General features: G+C 39.1%; 1 protein-coding gene across 5 annotated transcripts in view; it reads left to right on the top strand.

Moving 5' to 3' along the window:
- The first annotated feature begins 8706 nt into the window (after positions 1–8706).
- Positions 8707–15160, top strand: part of robo3 (roundabout, axon guidance receptor, homolog 3 (Drosophila)) — a 95117-nt gene continuing 88663 nt past the window's right edge. For all 5 annotated transcript variants that reach the window (XM_026329075.1, XM_026329076.1, XM_026329078.1 and 2 more), the window contains exon 1: positions 8707–9239. In XM_026329075.1, coding sequence (XP_026184860.1) covers positions 9182–9239 — 58 coding nt within the window. In that variant the 5' untranslated portion in view covers positions 8707–9181. The remainder of the gene's footprint in view (positions 9240–15160) is intronic.

The raw sequence follows: 15160 nt of genomic DNA on the forward strand, positions 1-15160 counted from the left end.
GGGAGTCTGGCCATTCCTGTCATCATTAGAGAGCATGGGAGACAAAGGCAGGAAGAGATGAGATGATGTGAGAGGGGTTGGGGGTGGATGAAGACACTATCAGATAGATGTACTGTATATAATGAAAACAGCATGCACAAATATTGTCTGGTCTCTTTCATACCTCCTACATCACTGGCACACTTCAGCAGGTCATAAATCCACGTTGGTTAAGTTTAGTTCTGACAGCACTGCTGCTGAGGGACAAAGGTAATACAGCAATAATTTGTAATGAACAAGAGATTTTGATTTCTACCCCATCAGGGAGGAGAACGTCAAAATCATCTGCAAGGCTATTTTTTTATAGTGCAGTGCTGCACAGCCAAGCAATGTCCTTGCATTTGCGGCGGGATAAAGCCATCTCTGACAATAGCAGGGAAAAGTAATTGCTGTTGGAGAGGGAAGAGGCTGAAGAGACGTGGTGATGACAGGGATAAGAAAGAGTATACACGTGAGTGTGTGTGCCTATGTGTGTGTGTGTGAGCGTGTGAGTGTGTGTCCATGCATGTGTGTTTGTGAGACGGTTTAGTGGTTGCAGCTATGTGTCTTTGTCCCTGTACTCCCACCACCATACCAACTGCAATGACCATTACAAAACACAAAAAAGACAAGTAAAAAAATAAGTAAAAGCAGACTATACATTTAATTATCTTGACCTTAACTATTACTTAAGCTTTATTTCACTCTAATATACTTAAAACAATACAGCCAGTAAAAGAAACAGTAGGAAAAGGAACATTAAAACAAATACAAAATCATTAACAAAAGTTGCACATCAAAATCCTCTGATACCCCCATAACCCCCCCCCACCACACACACACACACACACACACACACAATGATTCTGACCTGGGTGATATATGTTCTCACCACTGTATAATGTTTACCAAGGCTGTCAAGATTGGTTTACTCAGTTCTACTGCACTCTCTCTGACACTAATCACTATCCCTCTGGTCCCAGGTATCTCTCGCTCACTCAGAGGTAACTAAGCCTTGTGGAATGTTTTGCTGTGAGTGTTTGGGCTCTCACCATTCATCTCACATTTTCCCATTAAGGTAGTAAGACTTAACCCAGACTCTAAGAAGAGGGTTGAGAAGGAAACCTCATGCCACTTTTAACTGGACTCTATGGTTGCTCCCCAGTCAGGAATGAAGAGTTATGAAGGAGAGCGCCAAGAGGCATAGCAGTGAGCACGTGTAAAGAGAGAACATTCCATGAGAATCCTTTAGGGCTTAAGCATGTGTTTATTATTGTAGCCATGAGGATGAAGGTCCTTTAACCTTAAGGAAGAGGTTATTTCTGCATACTAGTAATGTTCAGAGATCAGAGGCATTAATATAGTGCAAGCCTTTTCTTGGTAATGGAGAAATGCTAATTTGAATTAAGTATGAACCAACAGAGATTTTCTCAACTTATATGAACCTTAAACACATCAGCATAGCATAGCATTATGATGAAGAAATTTAGTCAAAGTTTGCTCTCTGAGACCACTGAAGTACACCAACATTTCCTCCTGATTACAGCTATGCTTTCATGAATTTCACTCCCCTTTATTCCACAGTGCCCTTTGTCACGTTTAAGGTGCAGCTAAATCTTTTGACTTGTCTGTGAAGCCTGGTACTGGTGCACTGGAAAAATCTGCAAGTTCAAAAAATGAATGTGATGTGTGCATAGTATCGTACTATTTATTGTCATATCTGCTAGGAGTGTTGTCTTGTGTTATTAAGTCCATTTTCAACACTTATAAATGAGTTAGCTGTGTATATTTGTAGCATAATTACTTGTCCTTTCCAATTCGCCAGACACAACTGCTTTGTCCTGGAAATAAAATGGGATATGTTGCATAAAATAGAGCCAAAGTAATAGTAGGCATCAAATGAGAAAGGGTCAAATTTAATGCAGAGACAAAGCTCCTGGCATTTTCTGTTTGCAGTCAATGAGTGGAACGGCACTGTCTGATCCATGTATGTGCGTGATAATTGCGGACTGGAAGTGAGTTATCTCAGACTGCAATCTCCTTTATGAAATCAGTGTCACAGATGCAATCTCATCACATCCTGAGAAAGTCAGTAATTGTGCTGAAAACCCCTTAATAGAAAAAAATCGTTTTACATCTAGATTATAGGGCTTTGGATGACAAAAATATTGCATGTTCAAATTATGTAATTACAAATTCTCTTCATGTTAACTGATGTTCTTTTATGTCTTTTCCTTCCCTCTTTCCATGCATTCCTTTTAAAAAATTACGCATCCCAGGCAGGGCAACTACTGTAACTGCTAGGCTTGAATGGCTCCTGACAGATGCTATAATTGCTTGTATGTAAGGCCAGGGCTGCCTGTTACTGCCAGGTGAAAGCAGGAACAGAGATGGATAAGCCTTTGTGGAGCAGAGACAATTTTGTTTCAGTTCTCCAGCATCTTTGTCAGAGAGTGTGTGTGCTGGAGGGAGGGCCGTAATTGCTGTGGCCACCCCTCCTCCGTGGAGCCCTGGTGCTGAGTGGTAGAAATGGAAGAGCAGAGGAAATGAACGGATGGGAACTCTGTGGGGTGGGGAAGAAGAAATCGCTAAATTACAGAACAGCACAGAGTGTCAGTCAGTTGTGTTCTCTGATCCTCTGTCCTGGCACTACTTGGAACCTGAGAAGTTGGCTATTTCCAAGACAATGTACACTTTCTGCCAGAAACTACATGTAGTACAGGTACAGGTAGTACAATGTCATGACTCTCTGTATAATATCATGTAATCCAATACAACAGCTATGCAATAAATGCATCTTTTTTTCTGTTCCATATACAATATGCTGTCCAGTGGATTGATGCAGTGAAACAAGAACTTATAGAAATGAGTGTTGTTCTAATTTGCTGCTGCTGCTATGGCTATGGTTTGGCTGAAGAAATCAGTGGAGACACCTACTGTAGTACACCAAAAAAAGCACCCCAATATAAAATCTTTAGGCTACCTTCACTTTTGCTTCTAGCAGATGACAGTCGGGCCATATTTAGACTGACAGTAGCTCTTTGTGGAAAAAAAGCACAGCTCTCAGTTTATTTCATTTCAATTTGGTGAACCATCAAGGTGTGCAAGGTCACCTACCAAGACAGATGATCTAGGCTCAACTTTACACATGAATCTGTTACTTCAGCTGCAGTAGAAATGTATGAATCCCGACTCATTATTCCCCAAATGCTCCAGACTGAATAACAAAATGCAGCATTTTTAATGGCACTTCAAAATGACATATGTAGCGCTGTGAATGTTTACACTCTACACGAGCTGGATGAAAGTTCCATATGTGGGTAGACACAAACATGTTCTTTCTTGGGCCCAGTAAAACTTAAGCATCTGTAGTGGCAATATGTCACCGTGATCAAAAAATAAAGAACAAAGAAAACCATGTAAAGCACATGCCATCTGTGTTGCTATGGCTATCAATATTACCAAACCAACCAAAGTGAATTAACAGAGACTGTAGCATGACACCCCTGCTGTAATGTAATGCAGGGTGCACTTGCTCACTACCAATAGAACTGTTTTTAGAATTCCTTCCTTTCCTCATCATCTAGCAAACTCAAAAGCCAGCCAAATAATAAAAAGCTAAATTGTGTTTAGACGTTCAAAACAAGTGGTTTCATCGTCCTCTTTCATAACCGGTTTCCATTATTTGCAACCCACTCAACTGCTGTCTTTAGAGCTTGTGTGCCAAACCTAATGCCCTCTCATTACAATCATTATATAAAAAACAGTTGAATGGTTGAACCCCAGTAGATAGACAAGAGGTTAATGTCGCCTTTGATACTCCTATCTGCCCTTCTCATCTTGATGTGTGGTGGCAAACAGACAGGGACGCTCCAGCTCACTCTGTCTTCATACATCCGTATGAATTGGTAGAGGAACAGAGGACGTGTTTCGCTCCACAGCCCCAAAATTAATAGGGGTCCCCTCATTATGGTGAAATGGTAATGACAAAGAGGCCTTGGGCCTTTGGGGGAACTAGCGGTGAATTCTTCAATAAAGAGATGAGAGGAGACAGTGTGTAGAAAACCATGAGAAATGCAATGATAAATCTGAGAGTGAGGTCCAGCCTGAATGCAGCCCGTTGGATTGCTTATTTTTCCTTTTACTTGTTCTGTGGGACTGAATACAAGCTGAGCGAGGCCAGCAAAAGAAACAGGAAATTAGTTACCCCCTTAATTGCAGCCCAGCTTTACTTTCTCTTCCTTTTATTTTCTTCATCTTTTTCTCTCTTCACCCCTCAGGGAGCTTGGGTACCAGCCAATCTCATTGAAAGGCAGATCAATAAAGAGATATATTGTCATCTCAGAGCACCACCCTCTTAATCAATTAATCTATAATAGAATCCATTCACTGAAGCCTCTTAAAGGGCCCACCCTCCCATTACCAGCAATGGGTCAAAAAAGGTGCAGACATATAGGATTCTGATTATTAGAAATGGAGGTGAAAACTGGAATAGGTTCAGATGCCTGGCTATAGATACAGGTGATAAACATTTAATGGCATTTCAAGGAAACAGAAGTTATGTTTTTGCCAAGAATAGGTCAACCTACAGTACCAAGATTTCAAGCAATAGTCCTAATGAGTTATTATCTATGCTCTGTTGCATCATCAGATACTCGGACAAATGCATTAGACTGTATGTGACTCAAAGTGTAGAGGGTGCTTACTGCACAGTATGCTGCTGATGCTATCTTAATACACTGTTATTTTCTGCTTCAATCTTTGGCAGTGGTTTTGCAGTGGCTATGAACATATAACAAATGTTCCATCAATGTCAGCCATGTGGGGATTATAAAGCTACTTTAAAGATAAACATGCACTGATGAGAAAACAGTGTTTGAGGTGTAATTCAGAGCTCCAGGTTGATATAAAATAAAAGCAATATTTTAGGTATTACCACATTTTATTGCGTGTACATAACAAATATACCCAAAGAAAGTTAATCCTGGACATCATCAACTGTGGTTTCACATTGCTGCGGGGCTTTTTCTCCATTGACTTTATCAGTTCTAAATATAAACACGAAAAATTATCTCTTGATCACTGTTTTTCATTCATGTTAATGGTGATTTACGCACAGGAAGGAAGTGCTTATTCTAAAGGATGTTGGCCATTCCTTTTGTGGGCAGAACTCTATATAGTTTTGCATGGACAAAAGAATCTTGTTTGCCTTCCCCCAGTGGACAACACAACCACAGTTTTTTAAAATCTGTTTTGTAGTAAGGTGTGGGCCATGCCCCTCTTTAGACTGAATTCACAATTATTTGGTTTTTATTGATTTATGCTTAAGCTCTTTTGCAGTAGAGCCTATCATTTGCCAAGAACAACACTGGTCATTTCATATATATAAGAAAACACTGTAAATGTTTTCCTGTTCATAATAGTTAAGAGTGTAGGTTGGTTACCTAGGGTACATAAGTGGCATCTATAATATAGTGACATGACAATGGAGCACAGCATAAAATCTTGTTTCTAAAAATGTGTTCAAAATACTTAAATGGAGTCTTTTATGGACCACTAAACTTTTTTGTTAATGTTTTCTGTGGTTCATTAACAAATACCTCCAAAGTCACATATTATTCCATCCTTGGAGAAGAAAACACGAGTCACATTTATAGGTATGTCTGGATATGAAATATTGCGATTTATTGGAGTTCATGAATTCTGGTGCTACAGGTTTGACTTGTGTGTGTTTGCATGTATGTATCTAGTAATAGAATAGTGAGGAGAAGACAGAAAGCAACTTAGGATATGCTTTCAGTTGTATGATAGGTAAGGGTTGGAGAGTGGTCTTCATAAGCACATAATGTTTTTTTTTTTTAATGAATCATTTCTGCTGATCTAGACTTACATTTTTCATCAAATGACAAGTGCAATCACAGCATGGCTTCTGTATGAGGAGCATTAGATAAGTGGTAAACAATGAAATGTCTCTTCAGCTATACAAACTGAAGAAATTCAAATTTCCTTTAATTCATTTTGAAAGTGACAAGCAAAGTAAGATGTGTGTTGTAAGTCCAAAGAGCATTGTGACTTGCTCATTTTATTTCCTTGACAATTAAAGTTTGATTTTTGAGAAAGAAGTGGACATTTAATATTGCACTTTCTTTTTATGTAGGCATTAAATCAATTCTGAACAATGTGGAATAATGAAATTGCTTGCGGTGGCAGTGCAGCCTCTGCCAAAAGAAATGAGTAATTCAGAGGTCAGGCAAACTGTACGTCATAGTCTTAATTTCACTCAAAGAGTTTATTTATGGATTGGAACCCAGTTGCCCAGTGAATTACACAGATAACACAAGTTTTTTTGAAAATGATAATGCATATATGTATGTCTTGATATTTGCTTTTTCAGTTTAAATTTCAGCTGTCTTTGTAAATCATGCACTGGGTTTATCAACTGGCAAAGCTGTTTCATCCTTGCTTACACAAACTCTTTATCTTCACAGTTATTTAATATAGAATAGGCATGATTGGTTTAGTATATGTAAATTTCAGCATTTTACTTCAAACATTTATGTGTAAAAAAAATACTTTTACATCCACTGGAATTCATTAGACCCTAAGTTGTCTTTTCACAATGCTGCCATGAAGTGTTTTAATGCTGGCATTTACCTGACTCTGAAGGCCTTTGAAAATATTCAAATAAATAGCTACAATCACCTCATAAAACAAAGCATTTGTGTGTGAAGAGGGCATAATTCTATGATCTATGGCTCAGCTGCAATTCTGCTGCACCGCACCAAACTACACTGATGGGCTGTCATTATAATTCGGAACCTAATGTGGATAATTAGTCTAAATTCATGAAGTGCTTGATTCCACTGACAGCTATGCCAAATGTTTGACGAAGGCACCAAAGTAGTAGCATCAGTCACAGGCGAACGGAAATTCATTTAGTGGAGGGCCTCATCATGTTTTATTCAATCACAGAATGACGCTCAATTAATCAGTTTCTGCAATTAAATTAAACATGTACATGCATAAAACATGAAAGAAATATCAGTGTTGTTTAAGTGCTGCATGGTTCTTAGTGCTGCTGTTAATTCAGAAGAAGGCCTATTTTGAGCCTTCTACAGGAGACACTATAAGTTTGGTCAAATTATGTTAGTGGTATAATTTCTTTCAACTGATGTTCAGAATGGTGTGTAAATCTCATCACTGTGGTGTGCTGTTTCATGCAAACCACCATCCAATGCATTTCTATAAATGTCAAGACCTGTGTTTTTACTAGGTCTTGTCTGACCCCTAATATTTATTCAGCTCAACAGCACTCTACCCAATCATTTCTTATTGCTTCATTGCAGACTCGTGGGTTCTTGGTATGTCAAGTCTCATTGGCTGCAGTTTGCCATGTCTCCTGGTACATGTAATATTGTTTTTCATTTCCTGTCAAGTGCAGGCAAAGTCTGAGCACAGATAAATAGTGACATTTTGTAGTGGTGTGTGTGGTTTGTTTGTATCTCTTACTGCTTGAGTCATTTCCATTGCCTGATTTGTATACATAGCACCACAGTTGGCACAATCAAAGGCCCTTTACATGCAAGAAAAATTGACATTTGGTTTATTACTATTACTAATATAACTTATGCTTCTGTGCTAAGATAAATACGAATAGATAAGAGATGAAAGTTGACATTTGGACCACAGTGAATGGTGTGACTTCAATAAAAAAAGGTTGTTTACAAATGGATTCAAAGCAGATTCAGTATGATTTGAAAGAGCCCTGGAAGCATTTTGATATCACTTGCATTTCCTAGAAACCTTGCTTAGCTGCAGTAAAGGTTGATGTGTTAAATTTTAAATGTATGAAAATATAGTCAGAATATTTACAAAATGCAGTATCAATATCTACATTGTGAGTTCAAATAAAATACACATTAGATTTTATGTGGATGTACAAAACAGGGTCATTATAATGCCTGGCCAGGTTTCAGTCCATTAGTTGTTCCCGTATCATGTGCATTGAAACTGAGGCGACTGGCCCTTTAAGAGAGTAGTGCTGGGATTGGTGAAGTGAGACAGTTTCATCCAAGAGCAAACCGGGGGCTTGGTGAGTGTGCCTTCAACATATTATTACCAAAGAGTGTAGACCAAAACATTTGACACGACTGAAACAAAAATGAGCAGTGTATGTAGGCCTAGAACACAAGAAAAAAATGTGGATCCATTACAACAAAAATGCCTCGCATTATATGTCTCTAATTATTATATTACATTAACTCAACCTGCTCAATAAATAAGAAATATTGTATTTTTAATAGCTTAAAGAATTATGACATATGAAACGAATCTTTTTGGTTTTTTGGGAATGTAAGGGCTAAAAGCTTATTAGCTATTTGGAGTATGAACAATTGCAGGCCTATATAAAGTATCGCAAGGATTGCTTGTATGTAGCCTATACTGTGCTTAGCTGCCACACTTAAATGAATGGACGTGGGATGTGTTAGTACCTAGAAATGACACATTTCTGTTTGTCATAAAATGTTTTTTTTTTCGTACTTCATTGATCAGCATTGTCTAGTCGTCGTCCGAACTTACTTTTATTTTGAAACATGAGCCGGATGTGTGTCATCCTGCTCCAGCAGCTTTGGCTCCGGCCGTGATGTTTGTGATGAGGCCGTAGTAATTCATTCGTAGTAGCGGGGCTGCGGGGGTAACATCAAAGATAAGAGCAGGCTCTCTTGTGTTTAACAAAGTGGACTTTTCCTGTCATCGCCATGACTTGTTGTACTTTGGGACTAGGTGGCTGGCAGAGGACCCCGCTGTGAACATTTCTCAGTGTGATATTACTGTGAGAGCGGGAGGGAGTGGGACAGGCTGAGTGCTGTCTGCCACTCAGAGCCGCCTCTACCCTCACAGCCACGGCTTGCTTTCTGCGGACTCTCCGCGGGATTGGACGGTTTCGGAGCAGGGGGGAGAAAAGTTGCAGCGTGGGATGTTTGAGCTCCTGGTTTTATCCTGCAGCGGCTGAGATGCTGCCTGTGGAGTTTGAGACTGTTTGCAGAGATTTCATCTCATAGACTGGAAGTGCCTGCCAGGTCTGCCGGACAGCTTGTCTCACAAACTGCTATTTTCTGCAGACTGCCCACTATTATATACCTATGAAACAGCTTGGTGTATAATGGAGTGCCGTCTGACATTGGTTGTCCTGCTAGTTGTATTTGCAAGTTTGGCATATGGTAAGTTTAAACTGGCATGCGGCCGATTGTGTTTAGCTCGTGTTTTGAGCCTATATGCTTCATATCAGTGGCTCCCACTCGGGATCTAAAAGAATTGCATTTCACTAGCAGATGAGACACATCTAGGAACCCCTGGATTCATGTCAGTATTTGTGCACAAGTGAGTAATCCACTCGGATGATGTCATTTAAAAGGGCACTTAAACCACCAGACATCAGAGTAGGCCATATGCAGCTTTCCTTTGAGTCTTGCCCAAGGGACTTTGGATTCACACCAGCATCTGTTCCCCACAGAAATCAGACTTAGTTGTGATTCTGGCCAGATCATTTATCTCTATTATTATGCCAATTAGGTAAAACCGTTTTCTCTACACAATGCAACTGTGAGTCAGGAGTAGCATGATCCATTTAGTTTCCATTCGTTGATGCGGTTTACAGGAAAGAAGCATGGCAAACCTAAGACTTTGATTTCCCCCTGTGGACAACAATGCTGAAAAATGTATGATTACTTCTTACTGTGATGCATTTGGGTTGAAAGCTTTCACTTCATGCTGCATGTTAAATGTTAAACTGTTCACCCATTACCACCCGATTGCACTTCTGTGTGCTGTGCTTTAGACTGGCAGTTCCATGGCTGCTTTGAGCAAATACAGAACATATGCAGTGATGAGGGATTAAGATCTATTTTCTAGTATAAAGCGTAGTTTCCTTGGGTTTAGCCTCCACTAAATCTCTAGATGTCCAAAGCAGCATTTTAGTCTTTGTTGTTTCTCTGCTTTCTTAATGGCTCTATATTTAGTTACATGCACAGAGTGCATTTCAGTTACCCTCACACTACACTATAAGCAGAGTGAGCTACATTATCAGTCAGAGCATGATTCTCACTTGTAGACTGAGTCACCTCAGTGGGATGATGAAAACCTGCTTAAAGACTGGATGCACAGATTCCCCATCATTCAAAGATACACAGCTGGTAAACTGCCAGCAGTAGGCTACAGCTTCTTTGACAACATGCCTATTTCTTTGTGTTCTACACAGAAGCCACCCTGAGTGTGATGTACAAAACCATTTTCGTCAGTGTTATAGTTTGTGACAGCGTAGTGTGTTTGGGCCTGGCCCCACTGCTGATGCTTACTCTTACAAGGCTGTGAACAGTGGCTATGAACCCAGAGCATATGAACTCAGCATCTGTGAAAGTGCTCCTTCAGTGACTCCAGATGCTCCTCTGGGACTACACAGGCTGGATTAAAGCTACTTATTTCCACTTCAACAAAACACACAGTGACTTTTAACAAAAAGCCTGCACCGTTGTCTGAGCCATGAGACTTTTTATATTTTTTGAAATTGACATTTAAATATGTCACTGTTATCCAGAGCTACCTTAAAAAAGAGATTGAGGACAGAGTAAGCCTTAGATCAGTACTAGTACAGAATTACACAAAATAAGCTTTATATGACAAGATGAACTTAAGAATCGTCTGAGCAGCCCTGGTTCCTTTTCCTCTTCATATCTGAGGGGTCTCCATGTGAAGCCAGAGTCGTGTTTCACTTTTCTGATCCTCAGACTGTTTGGCCAGTAAGATGACACTGGATTGTGCACTGTTATTGTCAGTCATCTCCTTCATCATCAGGCAGCACAGTGGTCTCTTGCAGCTCTCTCAAACAGCTGTCAGCGGGCCATGTGTTTGCCTGGCTCTCTATTAAAGTAACTGCAAGGCATTGCTTTGTTGTCTCAAGAATGTCCCCAAACAGATGAGTAACCACATCAAACAGCCTGCTCCAAACCTGGATACCCACACTGTAATTACTGTCTGAGCATACAGCTCCCTTTCCTCCAGCAAGGGACGTGGGTGTAATGTGGCTTACATAGCACAGTCACCAAGGCATGTCCCTGTTCCAAGTTCTTTCGGTGTTTACAGGTGCTTTTCACATGAGGCATTTAAGACATGGCATCATCCTCAGTGACTTACAGTGAATGGAGCAGGTTTCTAATGGATTGGTTAAGGATAGTTTGGAGCTATAATGCAGATATAAGACTTTTTGTCTGACTAATGTCAGTTCACCCAACAACAAAAATAAAACCAAAAAAAGAAAACTTAACAAATATTTCATATTATTTCTAATTCATAATAATAAGAAATCTGCTTTTATCCCAGTACAATGGAGGTTAATAGGAGTTTAATTTGTTATGGTTGCATTATTGGACATTTAGAAAAATCAGAATTGGCGTTTTACAGAAACAATGTCCCTGTTACTCAACAGGCCCCAGTGGGTTTAATAAGGACACTGTAGAAAACTGCAAAAAAATTGATGTGAGAGCTGGGCTATCACTAGTGATTGCTTTCATTTTAAACTCTCCAATTCAGTTTTGTTTAAAAATGGCCACAGATGAAGCTGGCAACTTCAAATGTCCAAAACCCAGAGCTATAAGGTTTCTATCTTTAAATGCTCACATTGATGGAAATGTTTGGCAAATGTTTTTTGCATAGATTACTGTAGAAATGAATCGATTTTCACAATACTTGCTGATTCATGTTAGGTATCAATATCGGTGACAAAATCAGAGTTCTGTCTCACAACACTCAACAACTAAATTAATTTAATTAACAATTAAACTTTTGACTGGTATTGTAAGTATGGCTCACTCATAAAAACAAGATGATGTACAGTATCTCAGGTTTTTGCTATTGGCACACTGTCAGCACGTCTCCTGTTTTCTGCAGCGAGGAAAAGAGAGACAGAGATAGCTTTGTAGTCATTTGTGAGAACAAGGATCAATTAGTCTGTCAATAGATCAGCAAGTTTTGGTATGATACATGTAAATGAGCTTTATTTTTGAAAATCATTTATAATGAAAGGAAGCTCTACTTTATGCTGAGTGAAAAATATCACTTAAAAGGCAGGGCATGGATCTAAACATCCTCTTCCTGTCATCACAGAGTCAGCAGCATTAATCATGAGCTGAAACTGCCGTTTGAAGATTACTTGTCTATTTCTGGCTTTTTTGTGTGTGTTTTGCTGATATTCTGCTAAATTTAGCAATATAGCAATAATTTTGGCAATACAGAATATGCAATATGCAATCAAAAACGTGACCACTAAGCTGTTCTCTATACTTGTCACTGAACAGCCAGTTATTATGCCCATCATAATAGAATTTCACACTCGCGGATATTCATCACACAACTGTTTGACAACACCTCGTGACGCATTGTTAACAAGTCTTTTTGTGGATTAGAGTGAAGTATATGAGGGAAAAACACTCCTTGTCACTTTCCTTTCCAAAAGTAATCACAGTGTGTTTCCATCTGCAACACAAAGTTTGCACTGCTTCCCTTAATTGGAATGCTTAATATTTCTTTACATCCCTGTCTCATAGGGACAAAATAAACACACTGACTTCCCCATCAGGCATCAAAGCAAAAGGACTTAACAGAACAGGATCTCTACTTAGCAATGGGTGATGACAGAATGAGCCAGCAATCCCCTCTCCTTAAAGGTCTCAAGTTTGACTGCTGAGGGGCCCTACAAAATATCGCCTCTCCCCACCTCAGGCTGTAGACAGATGGAACATTAGTTCCAGTGGTTTTAGGTGGCCTGACCTCTCCAGTGCTGGTCATAATACTGAAATAGACAAGGAATGAGCTGAACCACTGCCATCTGACTTTTGTGACTGCTGTGTTGCCCTGTGGAGGCTATATATGCGCTGCTTGACAGTGTGGGGAAATACGACTGTTAAATGAGCAATACAGGTGGTGATTGTGTTGTTTTGTGTTGCATGCACAGCATAAAAGTCATAATTGCTTATCTCTTCAAGTGGACAGTTTTCTTGCTCTCACTGTTGAACATGCATAAATTTGTACACGTCAGTGAATGCTCCTAACAAACACTGCAACTATCTTCCAGCTTCTTCTACAGAAAGGCTTGTACATTGTTTTCAAAGAAGCATTACATATATAGGTACATTATCTGTGTGTAAGAGAGAGAGATGATGGTATCATATATTAATTTTATATTAATTTGACTTAGGGAAGTAATTGTTATTTTGTGGAGGTAATTTAAAGCTTTATAAATATCATAGCTCAGTGTTTCTTAAAATGCATGAGCAGTGGTTTGTTAAAGTCTTCTTAATAGTAAATGTCCATACAGTATGTGCCAGATGTTAAACCTGCTGGGTTTCTACACAGGTCTTATTGGACAGTATAAACACAATCTACAAGTCATCACAGTCTTACAAAACATAGTAAATGTTTTGCATAGCTACTACAGGAACAGTATGAGAATGGATGCTGTTTCAGTTTTATAAAAACTGTTTGGTTTCCTATTTGGAGACTGATTAAATTAGTCACACAGATGAATTTTAGCACTCAAGATGAATGGAATCGGGGATATTAAATATTATCCTACAATAATCCTACTTACTTATCTGGAAAATACAGAGACTCTGATGCATAAGTGAAATACCCTGATTATTAACCAATAGTGTTCCCTTTTTGTACACCCATCTTTGTATGTGGGCATCCATCTAAAAAGAGTTCATAGTTTTTTATCAAGTTTGACTAGTGAGACATTCAATGAAATTTCGTGTTTGCCCAATTTGTTATTGTCTATAGACTTTTCTGAAATGCAGTTTGAAGCACAAGAACCAAATGGAAAGCCTATGGGTAAAACTACAGCTGTCACTGCTGTGACTTTGTCTGCAGGTTGGATGTATTTGTGAGAACCCTGCTCTTAAAAGCTGTGTGTGGGAAAGAGCCGATTGATAATGGGTCACTTTCAGCACCAGTGTATCAAGGTGATGCAGCAGTGGAGGGATTTTGACAGCTGCTGTTGATTTAATGGCTGTCTTGCAAACTGACAGGGACAGCTCTTTTTGAAAAGTGACAGTCATTGGGTATCTGCTATTTAGTGATGGGAGTGTTGATACACAAAAAGTGACTTGAGTGTAGGAGTGTCTCTGGCTATTTCTTCTGTGTAGCAACAGTCTCTGGTGGTTGACAGTTATGCATGATAGCCTGAATGGAAACACTTATTAAAGATCTGCAATTAGAGTGCATGTCCTGCAGTTCACTGCAAAAACCAAAGGCATTTGTTGCACTGACAGAAGTGATAGGCAGCTAAGTCTGAATGTATCTTGAATGTGTCTCTAGACCTCCCCCTTCACCCAGCAGTTTTCTCCACTTCTTGTGTTAATTATACATGAGAATCAATGTTCCTTGAAATCTCTTTAACAATGTGTCAGGGTTGCATTTATCCTCTTTTCTCTTTCATAGCAAAGTTATCATGCTCATAAATAAGGGATCTTTCCCTGTTACAATCACACATTCTGAGTGTTTCATATATGATTAGGGTTCATTCACATCATGGTATCATAATCTAGTCTCCTTACAGTGCCAGCAATCTATCATCACGAAAAATGATCAGTGGAGCTTTAGATTTTATACAAGCAAATTAAACATTCAACTAAAAGAGAAGGCGCTGAGCAGAGTGTCAGTAAGCTGAATAGTTGACTGTATCTATGAGCTCCTTTATCATTAGTTTTACTGTTAAATGAAAAATAGACTAAAACTTTAAATCATTTTTATGTTACTTTTTGTAAACTCAGACATATATTAATTGTTATCAATCACTCACTGCAAAAATAAAAGCCCCCCCCCCCATATATTAGATTTATTTATTTTACTTTCTTGATTGTTTTTCTCTTTGAATTATGGCCTGTTCAAGATGTCCCTGTCTCAGTCCTTTCCTCCCTCATGTGTGTAATGTGTAATGTGTGATCTGTGTGGTCAGACAGACAGGAACAGATAGCGGTTCAGCCAGTGTGTATGTGTGTGTAAACAGACACAAATCTAATAGGAGCTAATCTTTAAATATGACACTGTGGGACAGGAAACCAATGGCATTTCCCTGCAGCTGTGTTAG

This window comes from Mastacembelus armatus, chromosome 14, assembly GCF_900324485.2.
Source record: "Mastacembelus armatus chromosome 14, fMasArm1.2, whole genome shotgun sequence".
NCBI classification, from domain to species: Eukaryota; Metazoa; Chordata; class Actinopteri; order Synbranchiformes; family Mastacembelidae; genus Mastacembelus; species Mastacembelus armatus.